Here is a 21192-nt window from a genome sequence, read left to right as displayed (position 1 = left end):
ACAATAGGAACATGGCCGCAACCCAACTTCCATGCGCTAGCTGGAAGAAATACGGCGTTGAGAATGTTTTCGTCTATTGGGCCTTTCTAATTCACCACATCCTTTTGCTCACTAGCCCCCTGCCTTTCCCTTCTCCAACTTGGAATTTTGCAGAAGCAAGAGGCTGAAATCGGATAGGGGAAAAGGGATACGGCTGCAGAACTCTGAAATGTCAAGGTGGCTCTGAATGAATGGGTAGTGGATCTTGCTCGCCGCAGCGGCCCCAAAATAGGTTCCCTGAGCCTGGAGCAGGCATCTTATTTAGCTGAGGGCTTCTGGGGCCAGATCGGACGCTGCGGGATAGTTGCTCCAAAACGCTGGACTTTGGGGAAAGTCACGGGCCGAGGCTCACTCACCGGCCTTGCCTGGGAGAGCAGCTGGGGGTGTTCTCTGCAATCACCTACGCTCCTACACACTGTTCGCACCCCTTCCCAGCGAGGTCAAAGGAACCCTGGCCATGGGTCAAGCCGATGGCATGCAGCCAGCCGCACACCAAGTATTAATAGAGAACCTTGGGCTGCAGGAGACCGGCGCTAGAGCCTCGGGTTGCAAAGTGAAAGGAGCGCCAGGCTTGTGTCCTCGTCTCTCCCTCTGCAGTGGCGCGCGCCCAGCTCCTGCCCGACGCACCTGCGGGGCCCCAAGGGGGGCGCTGCCTCAGCGACTGCAGCCGCCGCCCAGACTGTGCGAGCCGCGCGGGGGACAGCCCGGAGTCGGGGAGCAGCGATGAGCAGCCACCCGGACCGCGAGTGCCCGCTGGACGGTAACGACAGGCCTCCGCGCGGCTGCGAGTTTAGCCCTTAATCGCTCCCCACGAGGGTTTTTATCTCGCGGATGCTGGTGGATCTAGGGGGAAACGAGGAGGAGGGTTATTTCTCTGTAAGGCGGCTGGAGTGGGTAGGAAGTCCCCACCTTCATGGATTTTTTTGCATCCCTTTCTGCACCTGTAGGGGTTATTTTTTTTAGAATTAAACAAGTCAACTTTTTAAAGCACGGAGAACCGCGCTTGCAGCTCAATGGGCATTGAGCAGGGCTGTTCAATGAAACGCAGGTCGGGGTTTCACTGCTTGGCGCGCTGCTGCGGGTGTCCTTAGACCCCGTAAAAGTGCCTTCCCTGAAAGAAAGCTGATTTTGTTTCCGGTTTGGGACAAGCACAGCCATCAACCCTCCCACCTCCACCCTGCTACATAGAGAGAGTGATGCCCTGACATGCTTCGGATGGGAGCCAGGGAGGGGGGCGGGGGGGGGCGGGCTGGATGTTCCTTGTTTAAGGAAAGCGTTGTGCAGCAGAATTCCCCAAAATGACTTTATAACACCGATGTCATTTAGTTCTGTAATGGCATGGTTCCCTGCTTTAGCGAGGGAGGGGTCTGAGATTGCTTTGAACGCGTGATGAAATACTCTGAACTCTGCTCCCGGGAAAACTCAGCCATACATAAACGTTTGGATGTTTGCTGATGATTTCAGTGTAGACCCCTTACCCGCCCTTGTCTATCCCCGCTGGGGAAGAGCCCCTCCTTCGAAAGGTCATGACTACAGCTGTTTAGGCATTTCCACTAACTACTTAGTTGTTGACCTTTTAGGAGGAGCGCTCCTCCAGGAATAACTCCTCTTTGCATCAATACCCTTTTGGATTGTACCAGAGCACGACTTAATGAAGCTGCGTTAAACTGAAGCTCTCTGGGGGTTGGGCTCCACAGGTGCGTCCGGTACCCTGGCTTGTGTTTTTCATTTGTTCCTTTTATTGTCCCCCCCAAAGTTCCCAGCATCATTACCCCAGATCCTGTTCAAAAAAATTTTTTTTTCAAGTTGCATTATAATTGTATTTCATTGTATGGTATAAAAACTAGTGCTTGAAACCGCTGGACCTTTTGGTAAAACTATTGTGTTTGTTTTTTTAGGGTCAGCACACATTGTCACTTAAGACACCTGGCCATTTGAGAAATGATTGAGAAGTATAATGTAGACCATTGGTTTAAAAAATTACTGATAATATGGCAAGCTTCTTTATGGGAGGCAAGGATGAGCAGGATAATTTATCTGACTACCTGAGCCCTGCAATGTTTTTTGTTTTGTTTTGTTTTTTGTTTGTTTGTTTTTGTTTTTAATCTTTATTCTTGTTTCAAAGCTGTACACCCTGTAAAACTCTGATAGGAACTTTTTTTTAAAGTATATTTTCTTCCTAAATTAAACATGCATCCCTGTCACTGGACATGTCTTGTGATGACTTCAAAAGTCGTCGTGTTTGAATAGTGAAGCACAAAGTTTAACCTTAAATTTGAATTCCAGAGAATTCAAAGCCTAAGCCAGAAGGCTTAGGCTATGTGTCTGGTCATCCTTGAGCAGGTGATAAGGCGATAACATGTCCTATAACAAACAATTGTGTCAAATGTTGGCTATGACACCTTAAGAGAGCACAGGATATATGTATCTGTCAGACTTAGTAAATTTCTAAGTATGTATGACCAGATTGAGCAAGGTGATATTTGATGAGTATGTTAAATGATATGCCGTGTTAAACAAACTCTTGTTGGCTGTTACAGACCTATACATTATGGAAGAATATCCTAGGGAACCCCGTTGTAGATACAGAGTTGTTCATGCTTGAATATAGTTTGCGATGTTGCCTGATCTCAGAGTCCTGGAATCAAATTAATTCCTGATTCCTGATTCCTGGAATCAGGCTCCCTGCTCCATGGGGAGTCTGCTTCTTCCTCTGACCTTCTCTCTCATGCTCTCTCTCGCTGTCTCTCTCTCAAATAAATAAATAAAATCTTTTTTTTTTTTAAGATTTTATTTATTTGACAGAGAGAGATCACAAGTAGGTAGAGAGGCAGGCAGAGAGAGAGAGAGGAGGAAGCAGGCTCCCTGCTGAGCAGAGAGCCCGATGCGGGACTCGATCCCAGGACCCTGAGATCATGACCTGAGCCGAAGGCAGCGGCTTAACCCACTGAGCCACCCAGGCGCCCCAAATAAATAAAATCTTAAAAAATAATAATAATACAAACCACAAACCTTCCACATAAATCAACCTGCAAATTCATTCTTTTTATTTTATTCAGCCTTTGATTCTTAACGGAAACACTTTGAAAATGGAAGCAAATTTCAAGTTCTAATGGGGGAGCGTTGTAGATTATTTTTTTCCTCTTGAAAAGCTGACCTTTATTACTGTTAAAAGTCTGGTATATTTTAATGAAATTGAAACTCTGATTTCCAGGAACAAAATTTTTCAGTAATTTGTTTAGTGCCCTCTTTATGACTCAAAAACAATGACAAAAGATACTAATTTTCCAACGTGTTGTCATGTTGAGTACACTGCTTTCTTGCAAATCATTGTTAAGCTAACTTTTGATCTCCCCTCTGCCCTTGGCTTTCCCTGCTTTGTTATATAAGGATGTTATGACAGTACATGAATATCTAATTTGTAAAGTGTTCCCTAATTGTTTTATATATATACTTGAGGTGCTTTCAAGTGCATGGAAGTTGAGTATCTTTTTTTTTTTTAATTTTTTTTATTTGACAGAGAGAAATCACAAGTAGATGGAGAGGTAGGCAGAGAGAGAGGGAAGCAGGCTCCCTGCTGAGCAGAGAGCCCGATGCGGGACTGGATCCCAGGACCCTGAGATCATGACCTGAGCCGAAGGCAGCGGCTCAACCCACTGAGCCACCCAGGCACCCCGAAGTTGAGTATCTTTTATCTATCTTTTGTTTGCAGAGTTAGCTCCAGGAACAAGAACCTTTGTGAAACTTTATAAAGCTAGGTAGCCCTCTCCTATTTAATTCTGCACCCCCCAACCCTGACCCTTTTTAAAAGTCACCATTTTGGGGGAATGGAAGGGTGAATGAATAATCTTTAACCTGATTTATTTATATACTTTGCAGAAATTATAATGTTGCTTCAACACCATCCCTGGGGACATCATGACATTGTTTTCTTTTTAATTTCTTGCTGCTTTTTCAGTTTTTTAGTTGAGAAGTAGGATTAGGATCCCGGGCCTCTTTTTCTAGGGTCCGCCAATAGCACCACTTTTCTCTTTCAAGTGGGGAATTGCTTTTTGCTTCTAAAGGAAATCATGATCTTTTTTTTTTTTTTTTTTAGATTTGCCCTCATAGGCACTCTGGTAACCTCACTGAGTGTCCTTGTGACCCCATCCCCTCCTGGCTATTCAGTCCTGTCATATGTCTTCTCTAGAAGTCTGAATCTCTTGAGTTGAGGGTGGGACCCTTGTTCCATAGCACTGTGGTAGCATGGATATGGAAATGGGAAAACACCTCAAAGTAAATAATAGCACAAAGATAGAACCCTTCCCTATTAAATTTGTTCCTGACCCACTCATGGGTTCTGGCACAGTCCCCTTCTCTCTCCTACCCATTTTCCTTTTACTGAGAGATCAGATCTCCATGGGGATTAGTTTCTGTGTTCATTAAACTTCTTTTTGGTTTATGAGGGACTATTCTGTACCCTAGCTATTATTTTGTATCCTTGCAATCACCACATAGGTGAAGAAATAGAATTTTGCTCTCATTTTGGGGGCACATGTCCTATGTACCCCCTTTCAACTATAGCCCTTTCCTTCCCCCATTTAAGTGATCACTACCGTGACTGACTTGGGTAGTTAATTACTTTCTTGCACTTTTTTATAGTTTAACTATCTAATTAGGTATTCCTAGATATGGCAATTTAGTATTGCCCATTAAGAAGAACCTGTTATATGTCTTTTAATTTATAGATTTACCCTCCTGTCCTTTTCTATTCTTGTCATTTATCTGTTAAAGAGCCTGGCTTATTTGGCCTATAGAACTCTCCATGATCTGGATTTTTGAGCTATTGTGCTCACAGGTCAATGTTTTCCTTGAAGATCACCTTCTTTTGAGCTCCTTTATACCACCCCAGCCCTTCCTCCTCTACATTCTCTTGGTTAAGTTACATTTCTTAGTTTAATCCTTGACTTATAGAAACAACCATGATGTCATTTTATCTATTAGGCAATAAAGGATTTTATTGAGCTTCTTATATTGAGCCCTCAATTCTTACATTAATTTCATTAAGCATTATAATAAGTTGATTGAATTGAGGCTCTCACTTACTAATTATTTCAAAGACTAGTGATTTGGGAGCACTATAGGCACTTTTGCAAACTTTTATATTTTAAGTCATTTTGTGACCTATTTTCAGAATTTTTCACAATTTCTTCTGTGCTGTTTTGGTCTTATAATTAATATTCAGGCAGTTATTTCTTCTATCATTGGTAAGAGTAAAATGTGGGATTAGCAATAGGTTTAATTTGAAAAATATGTATGTTGAGTTGCTGAAATTGTAGTAAGTTACAAGATAGCTTCTTCAATAAGAGTCCATTTTGTTGAAAAATAATAATTCATTTATACATATGGAACTGGAACAGAAAGAATTTATACTTGCAGATAAAAAGTAGTTGGATATGAATGGGTGGAGAATGGATTTTTCCTTATGTTCTTCTGCTTGTCTGTATTTTCTGTAGTATGTCTGCATTGCTTCTGACAGAAAAAAAGAAAAAAAAATTAATTTGGTGAGAAAGAGGGGTGGAGATGGGGTTTTTGTTTGCTTAGGTGTTTTTCTCATTCATTTTTGTCCAGGCTTTCCAATTGTATTAATCTCGTTTGTTTTCTATTTTCTTTTCTTTTCTTTTTAAATATATATATTTTTTAATTTATTTGACAGAGATCACAAGTAGGCAGAGAGGCAGACAGAGAGAGAGTGGGGAGGAAGCAGGCTCCCTGCTGAGCAGAGAGCCCTATGCAGGGCTCGATCCCAGCACCCTGGGATCATGACCTGAGTCGAAGACAGAGGCTTTAACCCACTGAGCCACCTAGGCGTCCCTGTTTTCTATTTTCTTACACAAGCATGAATGTCATTTCTATTGTTCAAACAAATCCTTGTATTGGAATCCAAATGTGTTCTTATTAATCCCCAATTGTTGAATAGTCAAGTTGTTGCAATATTTTTTTAATCACAAATAAGTTAGAAGAGAAATAATTGGCTGAAATCTAATTAAAAATATAGAAAAAAGCCACATACAAAAAGAGAGAAAGAGAACCCTACAAATTCAAGAAATGACTAATCATATATTAAGGCATACTATAGGGATGAAGATTTGCATACGAGTACATCAAGATTACCACTTCTTGAAAATCCAAAGATCCATTTATCAAAAATATGTATTTTTTTGACAAATGCTCATCCTGACCAATTTGCACTCAGTCAAGACAGTGCTAGGGAAGGACAGGGTTTGAGTTTTGCTTTTTATAGACCAAAGCTCAGTTTCTGACACTAATATCAGTGAGACCTCTTTTTGAGCATCAGTTCACTTCCCAGTACAATGGAGATGAAGGCAAATAACACTACTAACCTCATGGATTTTGTGAGAATGTATGTTAGTTACCTGGCACATTGAAGATTATTAGTATGTCCTACCTTCCTCCCTCAATAAATATTTACCACATTGAATTATATGGATAAATATGTACGGAACTCTATGGGGAATATGTCTTAAAAGAAGATTTAGTCTAAATAGAACCCTCAAAGCAAATAGCAAGTGCATATCATAAGGAAGGAGACCTTTGACCTCTACCACTCCTAATAGAATCATTGAAAAAGGGACAGTGACTTTTGTGTGTTTGTTTGGGGGGTGGGCAGTGATTTTTAGTAGTCTTCCTACACAGAACTAAAGCAGCACACATAGAGAATACAGTAGAAAACTATAGCAAGGAGAAAGGTTTCCTTTGTTTGTTTGTTTTTGCTAGTGATTAAATTATGATGGTTGAGCTCAACATTTGCCTGGGTTTGAGCAAGGACAGAGCCTTTCTCTGCTGGATTTAGGGAGCTATAGTTGGTTTGCTTCCTTGGTCATCACAGCTTTAAGGACCATCTCTTCAATAGAAGTTACAGATTTGAACACAAAATGAATCACAGAGACCTACAATGTGGGGTTTCACCTGATACTCCTTTTATGAATAATACAGCACAAAATTCTCATGCAATGGAGTTATTATAGAGCAGGACTTTTCCAGCCTTGGCTCTGCTTCATTGCACATTTGCAGATGTGGTTGAAATACTTAAAGTTGTTTTGACTGTGGCTTCTGTGGTAGGGTCCCTTTCAGTTAGGAGTGAGTACCAATTAAGTGTTGTTCTCCAAACTCAAGAAGGCACCATAGGATGCATCTTTGCTGTTCCTTTCCTGCTTCTTATTGGTAGTGGGATGGCTAAATTTTATAGACTCAGACTTGAAAGGGTGTGGATTTTGTTGAACAAATAGGATATTTAGAGTTGAAGGATTTAGACCAATAGGATATCAGTTGTCTATTCTACATCTAACTATCTCACTGATAATCTCTTTAAAAGGAATACACTCAAAGTTTGTATAAAAAACATTTTAGGATTTAAAATAGCATCACAAAGAATTCTTACATATAATTTAATCAGGGAAATGAGAAGTTTCTGGAGCAAAAACTGCAAACATTAATGAAAGAAATTAAAGAACACACCAGTAAATGAAAAGACATCCCATGTTCATTAATTGGAAGATTTAATATGGTTAAGATGTCTATACCACCCAAAGTGAACTACAGATTCAATATGATCCTTAGCAAAATTCCAAGAGAATTTTCTGCAGAAATAGAAAATTTCACCATTAAAATTCATATGTAATCCTGGGGCTGCCTGGGTGGCTCAATGGTTTAAGCCTCTGCCTTCAGCTCAGGTCATGATCTCAGGGTCCTGGGATCGAGTCCTGCATGGGGCTCTCTACTAGGCAGGGAGCCTGCTTCCTCCTCTCTCTCTCTCTCTCTCTGCTTGCCTTTCTGCCTACTTGTGATGTCTCTCTGTCAAATAAATAAAATCTTTAAAAAAATAAAATTCACATGTAATCTCAAGGGACCCTAAATAGCCAAAAATTTTTGAAAAATAACAAACTTGGAAGACCCACACTTCCTGATTTCAAAACATAATGCAAAGCTACAATAATCAAAAGTATTATACTTGCATGCAGACAGATAAATAGACCAATGGAATAGAATAGAGTCAAGAGATAAACCCTGATGTATGTGGTCAAATGATTTCCAACTTAAGACCACTCAATGGGGAAAGGACAATCTATTTAACAAATGATGTTGAGAAAACTAGGTACCCACATATGAAAGAATAAAGTTGGACTCTTATTTGACACAATATACAAAATAACTGAAAAATTAATTAAAGGCCTAAACTTAAGACCCCAAACTACAAAATTCCTAGGAGGAAACACAGGGGAAATTTTTCATAACATTTGATTTGGCAATGTTTTCTTGGGTACTACACAAAAAGCATGGAAGACAAAACCAAAAATAGACACCTGAGACTTCATCAACCTAAAAAGCTTTTGTGCATCAAAGGACACAACCAACATAATGAAAAAGCTACCTGTGAAGTGGAAGAAAATATTTGCAAATCATATATCTGATAAGGAGCTAATATCCAGACTATATAAAGTACTCCTACACTCCGTTACAAAAAAAAAAATAAAAATCAAATAACCTCATTAAAAAACTAGACAAAAGACCTGAACAAATATTTCTTCAAAGATGACATAGAAGTGACTAAACAGTATATGAAAAGATGCTCGTGGCGCCTAGGTGGGTCAGTGTGTTAAAGCCTCTGCCTTCGGCTCAGGCCATGATCCCAGGGTCCTGGGATCGAGCCCCGCATCGGACTCTCTGCTCAGCGGGGAGCCTGCTTCCTCCTCTCTCTCTGCCTGTCTCTCTGCCTACTTGTGATCTCTGTCTGTCAAATAAATAAATAAAATCTTAAAAAAAAAAAAAAGATGCTCAACATCACTGATCCTCACATTCACTAGGATGACTACTATTAGAAAAACAAACAGAACATAAAAAGTGTTGAAGAGGATGTGGAGAAATTGAAACACTTGTAGATGATTGGGGGGCTTGTGAAATGGTGTAATTGCTATGAAACACAGTATAGAGTTTCCTCAAAAAGTTAAAAATAAGGGGCACCTGGGTGTCTCAGAGGTTAAGCGTCTGACTCCTGATCTCAGCTCAGGGCTTGATCCCAGGGTTGTGAGTTCAAGCCCTACACTGAGCTCCATACTGGGCATGGAGCCTATTTAAAAAACAAACAAACAAACAAACAAACAAACATAAAACTCATTTCTTGATAAGTATCCCAAAAAATTGAAAACAGGGTCTTGAAAAAGTATTTGCTCATCCATGTTCATAGCAGCACTATTCACAATAGCCAAGAGATAGAAGCAACCCAAATGTCCATTGGTGGATGAGTAGATAAACAAAATGTGGTTTTTATATACAATGGAGTGTGTAGAAATCCTGTTACATGCTACCCTATGGATGAACCTTGAGGACATTTTGTTAAATGAAATATGCCAGATATCACCACATTGTATGATCAGATGAATATTACATGATCCACTTAATTGAGGTAACTAAAGCAATCAAATCCATAAAAACGTAAAGTAGAATGGTGGTTACCAGGGGGTAGGAGGATAAGGGAGGAGGAAAAGTATTTAGTGGTTATAGAGTTTCATTTTGACAAGATGAAAAAGTACTGGAGATCTGTTTCACAACAACATGAATAGACTTCAACATAGTGAACTATACACTTAACAATAGTTAAAATGGTAAATTTTATCTTATGTTAAAATAGTCTAAGTGGTAAATAAAAAAGGGATACCTAATTTAAAAATAAATAAAACAGGCTTTTAAGACTAGAGTAATTTATAAAATAATTGTAAAACCTATTAGCCTCGCTCAACAAGTTTAAGCCTCTTCTGTGTATTTTGGAGTTACCATTGTGAACACTGAATAATGTAACATTTCCAGGAGTTGAGATGTATCCAGCTGTTTGTTCTTTCATTGAATGAGGGGCAGATTGCTGTTTTTGAATTCTTTTTTAAAGATTTAATTTGTTTATTTGACAGAGAGAGATCACAAGTAGGGAGAGAGGCAGACAGAGAGAGAGGGGAAGCAGGCTCGCTGCTGAGCAGAGAGCCTGATGCGGGGCTTGATCCCAGGACCCTGAGATCGTGACCTGAGTTGAAGGCAAAGGCTTAACCACTGAGCCACCCAGGCGCCCCACTGTTTTTGAATTCTTGTAGTTTCTTTTGTACTGTTTCTGTCTCCTTCATTATGGTCTCTCATGAGTGTCCGCTCCTTTGTCTTTCTTCTCATAAATCCTAATAGTATCTTTAGTCACCACTTGCCACACTTTTTCAAATTTACCGCTTTTAACAAGCTTGGTTATTGTCTCATATTCTTGGTTTTCTAGCCCACAAAAGGTTGGAATTGTAGCTGATGAAACGTAGATTGCCTCTGAATGAAATTTGACTAGGTGTATAGGTATCTATTATAGTAACATTGTTCTACTTATTTATTTTGCATTCTTTTGTATTTTTGTGTAAGTTCTGGATATTTGATGTTGCTAGATAAGAAGGTTCCATAGACAGTATGTGCCAGAGAAAAAATATTTTTATGTAAACACATACATGCATAATTACAGTTCATGCTCACGATCTGAAGAAACTGATAACATTTTATAGCTGGAGACTTACCCATGTAAACAGATTGGGCAAGTAAGTCTCAGTTTAAAGGAAAATTATAGCTTTCTGCTCGCTGAACTGTACTGGGAGTATGATTGATCCCTAACCCTTATGGAGAGGACAATGCCTGCACGTGCTTTCCTCGTTTGCTCTGTTTCTGAAGCTCTCATCGGCAGTGCCACTAAGAGATCCATAGCACAGCCTATAGGAGGCTGAGAAACTGTGCTCACTCTTTTATACTGTGCACATGATTTTTTAAGAGCTTTATTGAGGTATGATTTACATATCATAAAATTTACCTGTTTGAATGTGCAATTCAATTTTTAGCAAATTTACAGAGTGGTGCAACTCTCAGCACAATCCAATTTTAGAGCATTTCATGCATATGATACTTCAAAAAAAATATTACCATGCTTTTTCCCTGCTATGTCTGATTACCCACTCTTCTCTGCAAATAGCTGTCTGCCTAAGAGAGATGATGATCCTTACAGGTAGAATGCAAAGAGAAAGATAATTACTAGTTAGAGTCCATGGTCAAAATAAGAATTTCAAAGGAAAATGGTAGATTTACAAGTCAGGCTATTGCCTTGAGACAGGGCTCTCTCAATTCTTTTATTTCCCCTTTAACATGACCTCCTAGGCTTAGGAGACAAAATCATGGAGTCTGTCTATAGCACAGGAAAGATAACCTTTATGCACCTTTAAAGCTAGGAGGAAAAAGGGAATATTTAATGTAAGAAAAGTCAATGAAAAATCTCCATTCCTGACATGAGATGATAATGGGGAGGGAAAAAGAGATTGAAGCAAGGGAGGCAAGTGTTGAAAGACATGATATCTATTTCTCTTGGGATCATGGCAGGTTTATAGAAATATTGAAGGCAATAACAGAGACCTTTACCAGCTTCTCTTGGAGGAGGCCACCTTGGAATCTCTTCACAGCAACAAGGATGGCTCCCTGCAGTTGGATGTGGAGGAAGAAGCTGGATTTAGCCTTTTACAATGTGAGCATGGCTCTTTCTGAGGAAGATGGTTGGATCAAGTCCTCCCAAGGATCCCTCTCTGGTAAAGATGAAGGCAGAAATCATGGGGTAGACCTGCTCTACTGGGGAGGTGATGAAGGGTGTGGCATAAGCCTGGAGGGTTTATACCATTATCAACAGCCAAGGTGAGGTCACCCCAGTCATGGAGCACCCTCAGTATCTGATGAAGGTGAGGGAGAGAGTCTATGAATATTCCTCAGCCATGATGGCTAGGTTGGAAAGGATGTAGAAAGTGAGATTGCTGAGAGACAAAGGTGCCAGTGGACACTATGCTGAGCCAAGGATCTTACCATTCTTCCACCATCTTGAAGTTGAGTCACTTGCAAAAAATACCTCAAAGCCATCGAGGAGAGTATTAAGGAGAAAGGGAAATGGGAATCTAGGAGAGCAAGCATTTTTACACAGTAGAACTGAGCATTGTCTAATGAGACTGTTTATAATATTGACCAAATTTTAACTAGATTATACCAAGTAAGGTAAATTTTGTTACTCTTTCTAGCAATGGGGCCTCATGGGGAAGACAAGATTAATTAAGAACCAAAATAAAAATACTTAAATTTTCTTGCTACACCTGTGTATCATAAAGGTAATGATGCCACAAACAAACTTGACACAAATGAAATTGGCTGCTTCAGCCACTGCCATTGACATCAGTGGCAGTGTCTTTGGGGAGTACAGTTGCCAAAGGTAAATATGCACAAAGCTGGGTCTCAGGTCTATGACGATAAAGTCCCATGGAAAGTGAGGCTTAACAGTAAAGTTATTTGTTTTTTAAAGAGGGAAAAGCAACGAGTGGCAAATGTCTGTCAAGTCATCCTATAATTTGAAGCTCAACTATTACTTCATTCATTCATGCCTACAGCCTTACAGGCAAAATCATATAGAAAGGTTTTGGACATAAACCAGCTTTGCTGTGCCTGACGTCGTCCCCAGGGCTCTAAAAGACCCCCTTCTTCACCATTTACTCCCATGAACACCACCATGGTGGTCCTGAAATATTTTAGGGAATTCACAGTAGTGCAGAGCATTGATGAGGACCTCTTTTAAAAATGCTGGAATGTCATCTGTGTTCATTACCTGAATAGCATTTTAACTGCAAGATGGCATTAGCCCAAGAATCATTGATAGGAAGAGTGGCAAGATATCTTATAGAGCATCATTTAACTGACAGCATCATTTAACCAAAGGAAAGTACTACCTTCAGTCACAGAACTAGGTAGGGCTAGAGTTGGAGCTAGAACTCCCCCATCCCAAATTTCAGAATGTTCTTTCTGTGCATATTGTCAGAGCAGATAATTAAAAGTAAGAAATCAACACCGTAAAATACTGTTAAAGCAGTTAAATTTTGTTTGTTTCCACCAGCATCTGAAGTGCAGTGCTGAGAATTTCAGCATTCAGGAGTTTTTTAATAGGAAATATTACAAAACAACTTTCTAAATTACTTAATGTCAGCAAGCCATTGTTAAATATTAAAATCTGTTTTTGGTGATTTAGGTGCAGCATTGACAAATTTTAAATTTCCACACTCGCAGTTTTTGCCTATTAAATATATTGCTAAGTCCTCCTTTTGTTTGAGTTTCTTGCTGATAAGACTATTCCCAATTCAGCACTCTGGATGTTGTGTTGTTTGATCTCCTAATGCTCTGCATCGACTTTCAAAATCAATAGAGACTTAGTTGGTATTTTATGACATATCTTATCTGTTCTTTCAAATGCTATGCAGACCAAAAAATACATCCAGGGAACATATTTTTTTCATATGCATTTTCATCATGGTATATTCTGTTGTGCCATCAGCTCAGTTTTATTTCAGTACCTAATTTGTGTGAAGCAGTGATGGAGGAGAAAGAAAATCTATGAAAAATTGAATTTCCTAATATTTGTCCGTGGCCTTATTTTTCAAGTTGATGGTAAAACAAAAGAGATTTCAGAAAGTAATTGTGGAACATACATATGATGACAGTTTTGTCCAGAAGTGTTCAATACAATATGTCAGTTTAGCAGTTAATTGTTCTTTTATTGTTTCATGAGTGTTCATCCAGTCTCCCCTATGAGAGAGGCAGCATCGTTTAGTGAAAAGACAAGAGACATTGCAATCAATCATAGTTTGAATATCAGTTCCGTTATTTACTATAACAGCTATGTGACCCCCACAAAGGACCTCAATTTTATATTTGCAGAATTGGGAATGATACTTGTTGCTTAAGGTGTCACTAAGAGTTGCATAAAAACATGTAAGTGTCTAGTACAGTGTCTGGGACACAGGCATTCAAGAAATGATGATCATTTGTCTTGATTTGAATTTTCCAGGAGCAGACCTTAAGTCAACCATTAATTTCTATCAGTGGTTGGTTGAAGGATGCTGAGATATGAGTATTAATTTTTCAGAACTTCAGACTTGCCATGTAAGTGGGCAGAGCAGTTTTTGCCAAAATAGAAAAGCTGCAGGCAAAGAGATAAAGATGATTGACTTGGAAATCAGATGGATTGAGTACAGATACACACAAGAAGAACTACTCTACTCCATTTTTATTAACTATTATTACTTATTGAAGGACTTTTGTTTTCCTAACTCCTTATCCTGTGGTGTGCCCAAGTCACTTCATACTAGGTCATAAGAGTGTTAAATATTCAGAAATGTTGTAAGCCAATTGTTAAACTGCTAGTATCTTGAGATTAGTTCAGGGGAGTTTTTACGCCACAAAAATAGATTAACTGCTACCAATCAGAAACCAGCTTTCTAGCACACCATTGTCCTTATCATTCTTCTCCCAGTAGATGGAAAACAGGAATTACATCATAGGCTCAGGAATCAGATAGACCTGAATGCAAATATGAGCTCTGACACCTTTTAGCTGTGTAGCTATGGGCAAGTTACCTAACATCTGTGGGCCTCAATGTCCTTATCTGAAAATGGGTATGTATATACATTGTACAGCTGTGGTGAAGATGAAATGCAATAACATATTGTATGCAAAGAATACTCTGGAACCAGGTACTTATTATAGAAATTAAACCTTATATAATTGTGGGAGAGGCAAAGGAAGGAAAATTCCATAAAGAGGAATTGGAAATCAGAGAAAAGTCACTAACTAACCCTCGAAGCACTGGCAAGAATGGGTCAATTGGAGAGGATTCTGGAAATGCTCATTACTGCATCTGATATCAAAGACTGTTCGAGAGGCTGGACCACTGCTTCACTTCTGTCTGAGTGCAAATCCAAGAGTCACAGAGAAAAATAGATTAGGAAACCATCCCAGAGGGCAGAAGCAGACCCCATTCAATATGTGCAATATGTCCTTGGTTAGATTTCAGAACTGCTATGGACCAGAGTCTGGCCCTATACCTGCCTTTCTTTCCTGTCTATGGTAGTAATCCTGTCCTTCTCACTATTTTATGTTGAGTGTGGTGTCTGATACTTTATTTTTAGTTTATGGGTCTCTGAACCTAGAACAGCTGTAACTAGAACCTTGTATACTAACCTAGAACAGCTGTAACTAGAAACTTGTATACTTACAAACTTGATACAAATCATGAGATCCTGGACTATAAACCTGTTTCTATAACAGGATGAGATTGTGGGTGATGTTTGGGGATGGGAACAAGCCTATTCTGTGAATAGAAGGAATATGAATAATTTTTTAAAGATTTTATTTATTTATTTGACAGAGATCACAAGTAGGTAGAGAATCAGGCAGGGAGGAGGAAGTAGGCTCCCTGAGGAGCAGAGAGCCTGAAGCAGGGCTCAATCCCAGGACCCTGAGATCATGATCTGAGCCATCCAAGCGCCCCGGAATTCTGTATTTTTAAACCTCCCTACAACAGAGCAATTTTTTTTTTTTTTTGCATTACAAGAATAAATTTTATTATAATAGATTCTGGTAATTATTCTTAGGGATGTTCAAAAGTTCTTCTCATTATTATTATTATTATTATTTTTATTTATTTATTTTTTATAAACATATAATGTATTTTTATCCCCAGGGGTACAGGTCTGTGAATCAGAATATGAATAATTTTTGATAAGAGTGTAGACTCCAGTAGATTAGGAAAAAATGTCTTCAAAGTCCTTTATTCCCTCCTAGTATGCATATCACTTTGCAATGTGACATTACCTTTGGTCTTCAAGAGGTGGATTTTTTAAAAAATTTCTTTGAATCCAAATGTTCTTGTGACTTGCTTTGATCAACAGAGCATGGCAGAGGTGCTGTTATGTGACATAAAATCCAAGGCCTCAAGAGGCTTTGCAGCTTTTACCTTCATTGTTTTCAAACCTGCTGTCACCTTGTGAGGAAGGACAGTCTAATCTCTTTGAAAATGAAACCTTATGTGGAGAACAAGGTCCAGCTATCTCAATCCTTCCAGATGAGCTCAGCTCCCAGCCAATTCACAAGCAGTTGTGTGAGTGAGCCCAGGCAATACCAGCAGAGTCACCCAGCCAAGCCACAGAATCATGAGAAACGATGTATCATTGTTTTCTTAAGTTTTGGGGTCATTTGTTATGCAACTGTAGCTAACTGATACATCCTTCCAATAAATCATTTTTATGCTTAGCTTAACCAGAGTGAGTTTTAGTTGTTTGTATTTTCCCAGGTTTGCTGTGTGGGATAAATATACCATTATTTGTAAAGGACTTAAGAAAAACCGGGCACAGAGTGCGTGCTAGATAAATGCTAGCTACTATTATATGAGTGTTATATGAGTACTATTTTATCAATTCCAGATGCTTATGAAGGATGAAGTACAGACAGCTTTTAGAGGCTCTGGTAGACCTATAGAAGGGGGTACACCAAACAATCTGTGTGCCACTAAATCCTAGTTTTCTCAAATTCAAAATGAGGACATTTGTTAAATTATCTGTAAGTGATTGTCGAACTCTAAGATCCTATGTTCTCACATAAAATTGGCCTCAGACAAACCTTGGCTTATATTCTAGATGGATCCAAACTCATGCCTCAGTGGGTCTCAGCTAGGGACTAACCCATGCCAGTGTCTTGATGATCTGTTACACACCATTACATGAGTACTTCATTTATCGACATCAGAGTAGCAATGAGACATGTGGGTATCCTCCAGAACAAACACGTTGACCATAGATCAGGGATACCATCTATAGTGCATTTTATGTGACTGTGTTGGCTCCCAGGTAGGTTCAAATTTTTAGAATATTTGCTCTGATTTTATATGGAGGTAATGTTGATTCTGTGTATGTAAATGATGAGAAGGAAGATGCTGGTGGCAGCCTCAACTTCTTTCGTACTTCACTGAGCAGTTCATTTCTGTCCCTAAATGTGCATACTCCTCTCAGCAGTGCATTTGCCCTGCAAGTGACAGAGTCCTCCCTCCACAGAAGGCAGTTTAGGCCATCTATTTTTATTTTAAGATGCTTCTTGGAAAGGTCTGTCATTCTAAGCAGCTTCTCAGTATATTCCTTATAATCACATGTTAGAAACTCGACAAAAAAGTTTTCATAAGTAAGGTTTCCTGCATTTGAGGTTGGCTTCATATGACTGTCACAACATGTGTGTTGAGATGGTAAGGAGCTAAGAGTTACTGTCCTCTAGTCATCTAGAAAATGATCTGCCAAAGGCCTAGGCTAGGAGGCAGAACCCAGGGCACAGATGAGTTTTGTATTGGAGTTAATCAACAGACCATGCAAATGAGGCACCCATTTATAGCATTTATTTAAATTTTCATTTAAATTGCTGGTTAAATGGAACAGATTTAAAATTCTGAAGTCAACACTTGAGCAAATTGGTTTTAAAACTATATATTAAATTGTAGCACATTACAATTTAATGCATAGTTCCAAGATAATTGCTTATTGTTTTAGGAGTACAAAATATATGTCCAAATAGTTTAGTGTGGTTGATGAGACACAAGAAGCAGTGTCTTCTTGTTTGCCTTTTTTGAAAAAAGTAGGATGTGGTAATTATCAACATGGTGCCTGAACTCAGGGTATCTGGCTTTGAATTCTGCTTCTACCACTTATTGGCTATCTGGGCAGTTTTTGTAATCTCTCTGGCCTCAGTTACTCTATCTGTTAAATGGAGTTAATAAAGATATTTTTTTCTCAAGGTTATTATGAGGCCTAAATGAAATAATTTGTACAAGGTGCCTAGCTCAGTACCTGATCCATTGTAAATATTTTATGTTAACTACTGGTACTATTTTATAAGTAATTATGGCATCTGCTACTAGAAAAGATAAAATCACACAGGTGGCTCCATCTGTGGCTTGCATTATATTTCTTTTTGGCAGTGTTGTTCTAAACTCTTTTTGCTAAGACAGTACTCTACCCATTGACCTCAATCATCCAGACTTGTATTTAAGAAGAATATTTTTAAAAAGAGAAAATAAAACACCAAGCTTATTTTCTGACAGTAACTGAATGATCTCCAAGTTTTAGAGAATAGTAAAAAGGTAGATGGGGAATTCTGAAGGTCCAGAGTTGTACAGAGTAAGGCGTGTCTAGTTGGTTTTAGCTTTCCTTACCTGGAAATGGCTATAGAAGCTAAGTTATTCAGAGTATGAGTTATGGTTGTCTTGTTTCACAGAATACAGAATGACTCTTGCTCACTTTTTAGGGGAGTTTACTGAAAGGATTTTGGAACTCACAGAATTGGAAAGAGAGGTGAATAATTAGGGCTTCAAAAAGACAGAAACTGGGCACCTGGGTGGCTCAGTGGGTTAAACCATTGCCTTTGGCTCAGGTCATGAACTCAGGGTCCTGGGATTGAGTCCCGCATTGGGCTTTCTGCTCAGTGGGGAGCCTGCTTCCCACTCTCTCTCTCTCTGCCTGCCTCTCCGTCTACTTGTAATCTCTCTCTGTCAAATAAATAAATAAAATCTTAAAAAAAAAAAAAAGAAACTAAGGCAATTCTGGGCATCTAAAATTCCTGCTACTTTAGGTACCTGAGATACCCACAAAAGAGCACAACCTTAATTGACAGTCACGCCAAGACCATGTCTGGTGGGAAGGGTGGTCCAAGTTGGGATGCTTGTTAGTCCCAAAATGCCCTAAGCAAACAATCAGACTAAAAATGGATATTCTTGCTACTCAGTCTTATCTCAGGAAACATGAGACATTGACACAGCAAGGAATCAAATCTGATGTTTCATAAATATATGTAGACAAGAAGCAAGACAGAGAGTCAGAGAGGACAAGGAGCCAAGGTGGCACAGGGGAAAAATGATGGCACAAACTGTGACTACGAGGGTGGCAGTGGCTAATGAAGGAGAGGGGATACACAGTGAGAACAGCTCCTGGGGAATATATTGCACCTTGGTACTGTAGCTTCTACTGAGCCAAACGAAAGCATATCCTCCATAGCCAAGTTCTCTAGCCTGGAGCTGAAAAATGGCTCTGAAATTTACTATGTGGGTATGACAAATTCAGTTTTCTCATAGAGTCTGTCTACATTCAAGTCCTTGCAAGGTAAAGTTGTACCCATCAGAAAAGTTCCTAAGTTTTAGAGCTGGGATGGTGGGTGGGTGGGGCTAGTTTCAAGAGCTACCTATCCATATGACAAGCTAAGACATACAATAGCAGCAGATATAGATTATCAAGTAATGTTTACTCAAACAATAGGAAGAAATGACTCTGGAAAACCTACTCTCCTGAAAATATCAGAAGTTTAACCAATTCCTGGCCTAATGTTCAGTGAAAGGAAAACCTTCCTGAAATTAAAATAAATATCAACACCCATTATCCAATATTCAATATCAACAAAGCAGGTATAAAAGTCATAAACTTCAACATCATAAAAGCCATAAATGACAAGCCCACAACTAATATCATCCTCAAAGGTAGAAAGCCTTTCTTCCAAGATCAAGAACAAGACAAGGATGCTTACTCTTACTGCTTTTATTCAACATAGTATTAAGAGTTCATAGCCAGAGAAATTAGGCAAAATAAATAAATAAATTAATTAATTAATTAAAGACATCTGAATTGAAAAAGGAGAAGTCACTATTTACAGATTACGTGATAATATAAATAAAAAACCTTAAAGATTTCATCAAAAAGTTGTTAGAACTTATAAATGAATTTAGTAAAGTTGCAAGATAAAAAATCAATACACAAAATATGCTGAATTTCTACATAATAATAAAAAACTATCAGAAAGAGAAAACAATTCCATTTACAACTTCATCAAAAAGGAATAAAATACATAGGGGTAAATTTAACCCAGTGAGTGAAAGACATATGTATTGAAAACTATAAGACATTAAGAAAAAAATTGAAGAAGACACAAATAAATGCAGTATATTCCATGTTCATGGGTTGGAAGAATTAATATTGTTAAAATGTCCATACTACCCAAAACAATGTACAGATTCAATGCAATCACTATCAAAATTCTAATGGTGTATTTCTAAAAAAATAGAACAAATAATCATAAAATTTGTAGGGGACCACACACATACACACACACACCCCTAAAAGCCAAGGCAACTTTGAGAAAGAACAAAGCTGGAAGCATCATGTTCCATGATTTCGAACTACATTACAAAGCTATCATAATCAAAACAGTATACTATTGGCATGAAAACAGACACATAGGAGCACTTGTCACTCAACTGGTTAAGCATCTGCCTTTAGCTAAGGTCATGATCCCAGAGTCCTCGGCTTGAGCCCCACGTCCTGTTCTCTGCTCAGCAGAGAGCCTACTTCTCCCTTTCCCTCTGCCTGCCACTCTCCCTGCTTCTGTTCATTCTTTCTCTCTTTCAAATAAATAAATAAAATCTAAAAACAACAACAACAACAAAAACAGATGCATAGATCAATGGAACAGAACAGAGACCAGAAATAAACTCACACATATATAGTCAATTAATTTATGACAAAGGAACCAAGAATATACAATGTGGAAAGGGCAGTTGCTTTAATAAATGGCATTGGGAAAACTAAATAATCACATGCAAAAGAATGAAACTCAAGTACTATTTTATAGCATACACAAAAATTAACTCAAAATGGATTAAAAATTTAAACATAAGGCCTGAAACCATAACATTCTTAGAAAAAACAAAGGCCCTAAGCTCTTTAACATAAGTCTTCAAGATGATTTTTTTAAATCATCTGAAAACAAAAACTAAGAGCAATGAAAGTAAATATAAGTAAAAGTTTGCACAGCAAAGGAAATCATTGGCAAAATCAAAGAGTAACCCACTGAACAGGAGGATATATTTGCAAACTGTATATCTGATAAGGAGCTAATATCTAAAATATATAAAAAACACATAACTCGATAGCAAAGAAGCAAACAATCAGATTAAACAATCTGATTAAAAAATGAACAGAAGATCTGAACAGACATTTTTCCAAAGAAAACATACAGACAGCCAACAAGCACATGAAAAGAAGCTCAGCATCAATAATCATCAGAGAAATGCAAACCAAAATCTCACTGAGATATCACTTCACACTTGTTAGAGTGGCTAGTATCAAAAAGACTAGAAATAACAAATGTTGGTGAGGATGTGGAGAAAAAGGAATGTTTGTGCACTGTTGGGAATGCAAATTGGTA

General features: G+C 38.6%; 1 protein-coding gene across 1 annotated transcript in view; it reads left to right on the top strand.

Moving 5' to 3' along the window:
• Window positions 1-675: 675 nt before the first annotated feature.
• GADL1 (glutamate decarboxylase like 1) overlaps window positions 676-21192 on the top strand; it is a 171309-nt gene continuing 150792 nt past the window's right edge. The window contains exon 1 of the mRNA XM_082684026.1: window positions 676-799. Coding sequence (XP_082540152.1) covers window positions 763-799 — 37 coding nt within the window. The 5' untranslated portion in view covers window positions 676-762. The remainder of the gene's footprint in view (window positions 800-21192) is intronic.

The sequence above is a fragment of the Mustela nivalis genome (genome assembly GCF_964662115.1).
Source record: "Mustela nivalis genome assembly, chromosome: 1".
Classification (NCBI taxonomy): Eukaryota; Metazoa; Chordata; class Mammalia; order Carnivora; family Mustelidae; genus Mustela; species Mustela nivalis.
The sequence above is the reverse complement of the archived record's forward strand: the minus strand, read 5'-3'. Positions and strand labels throughout refer to the sequence as shown.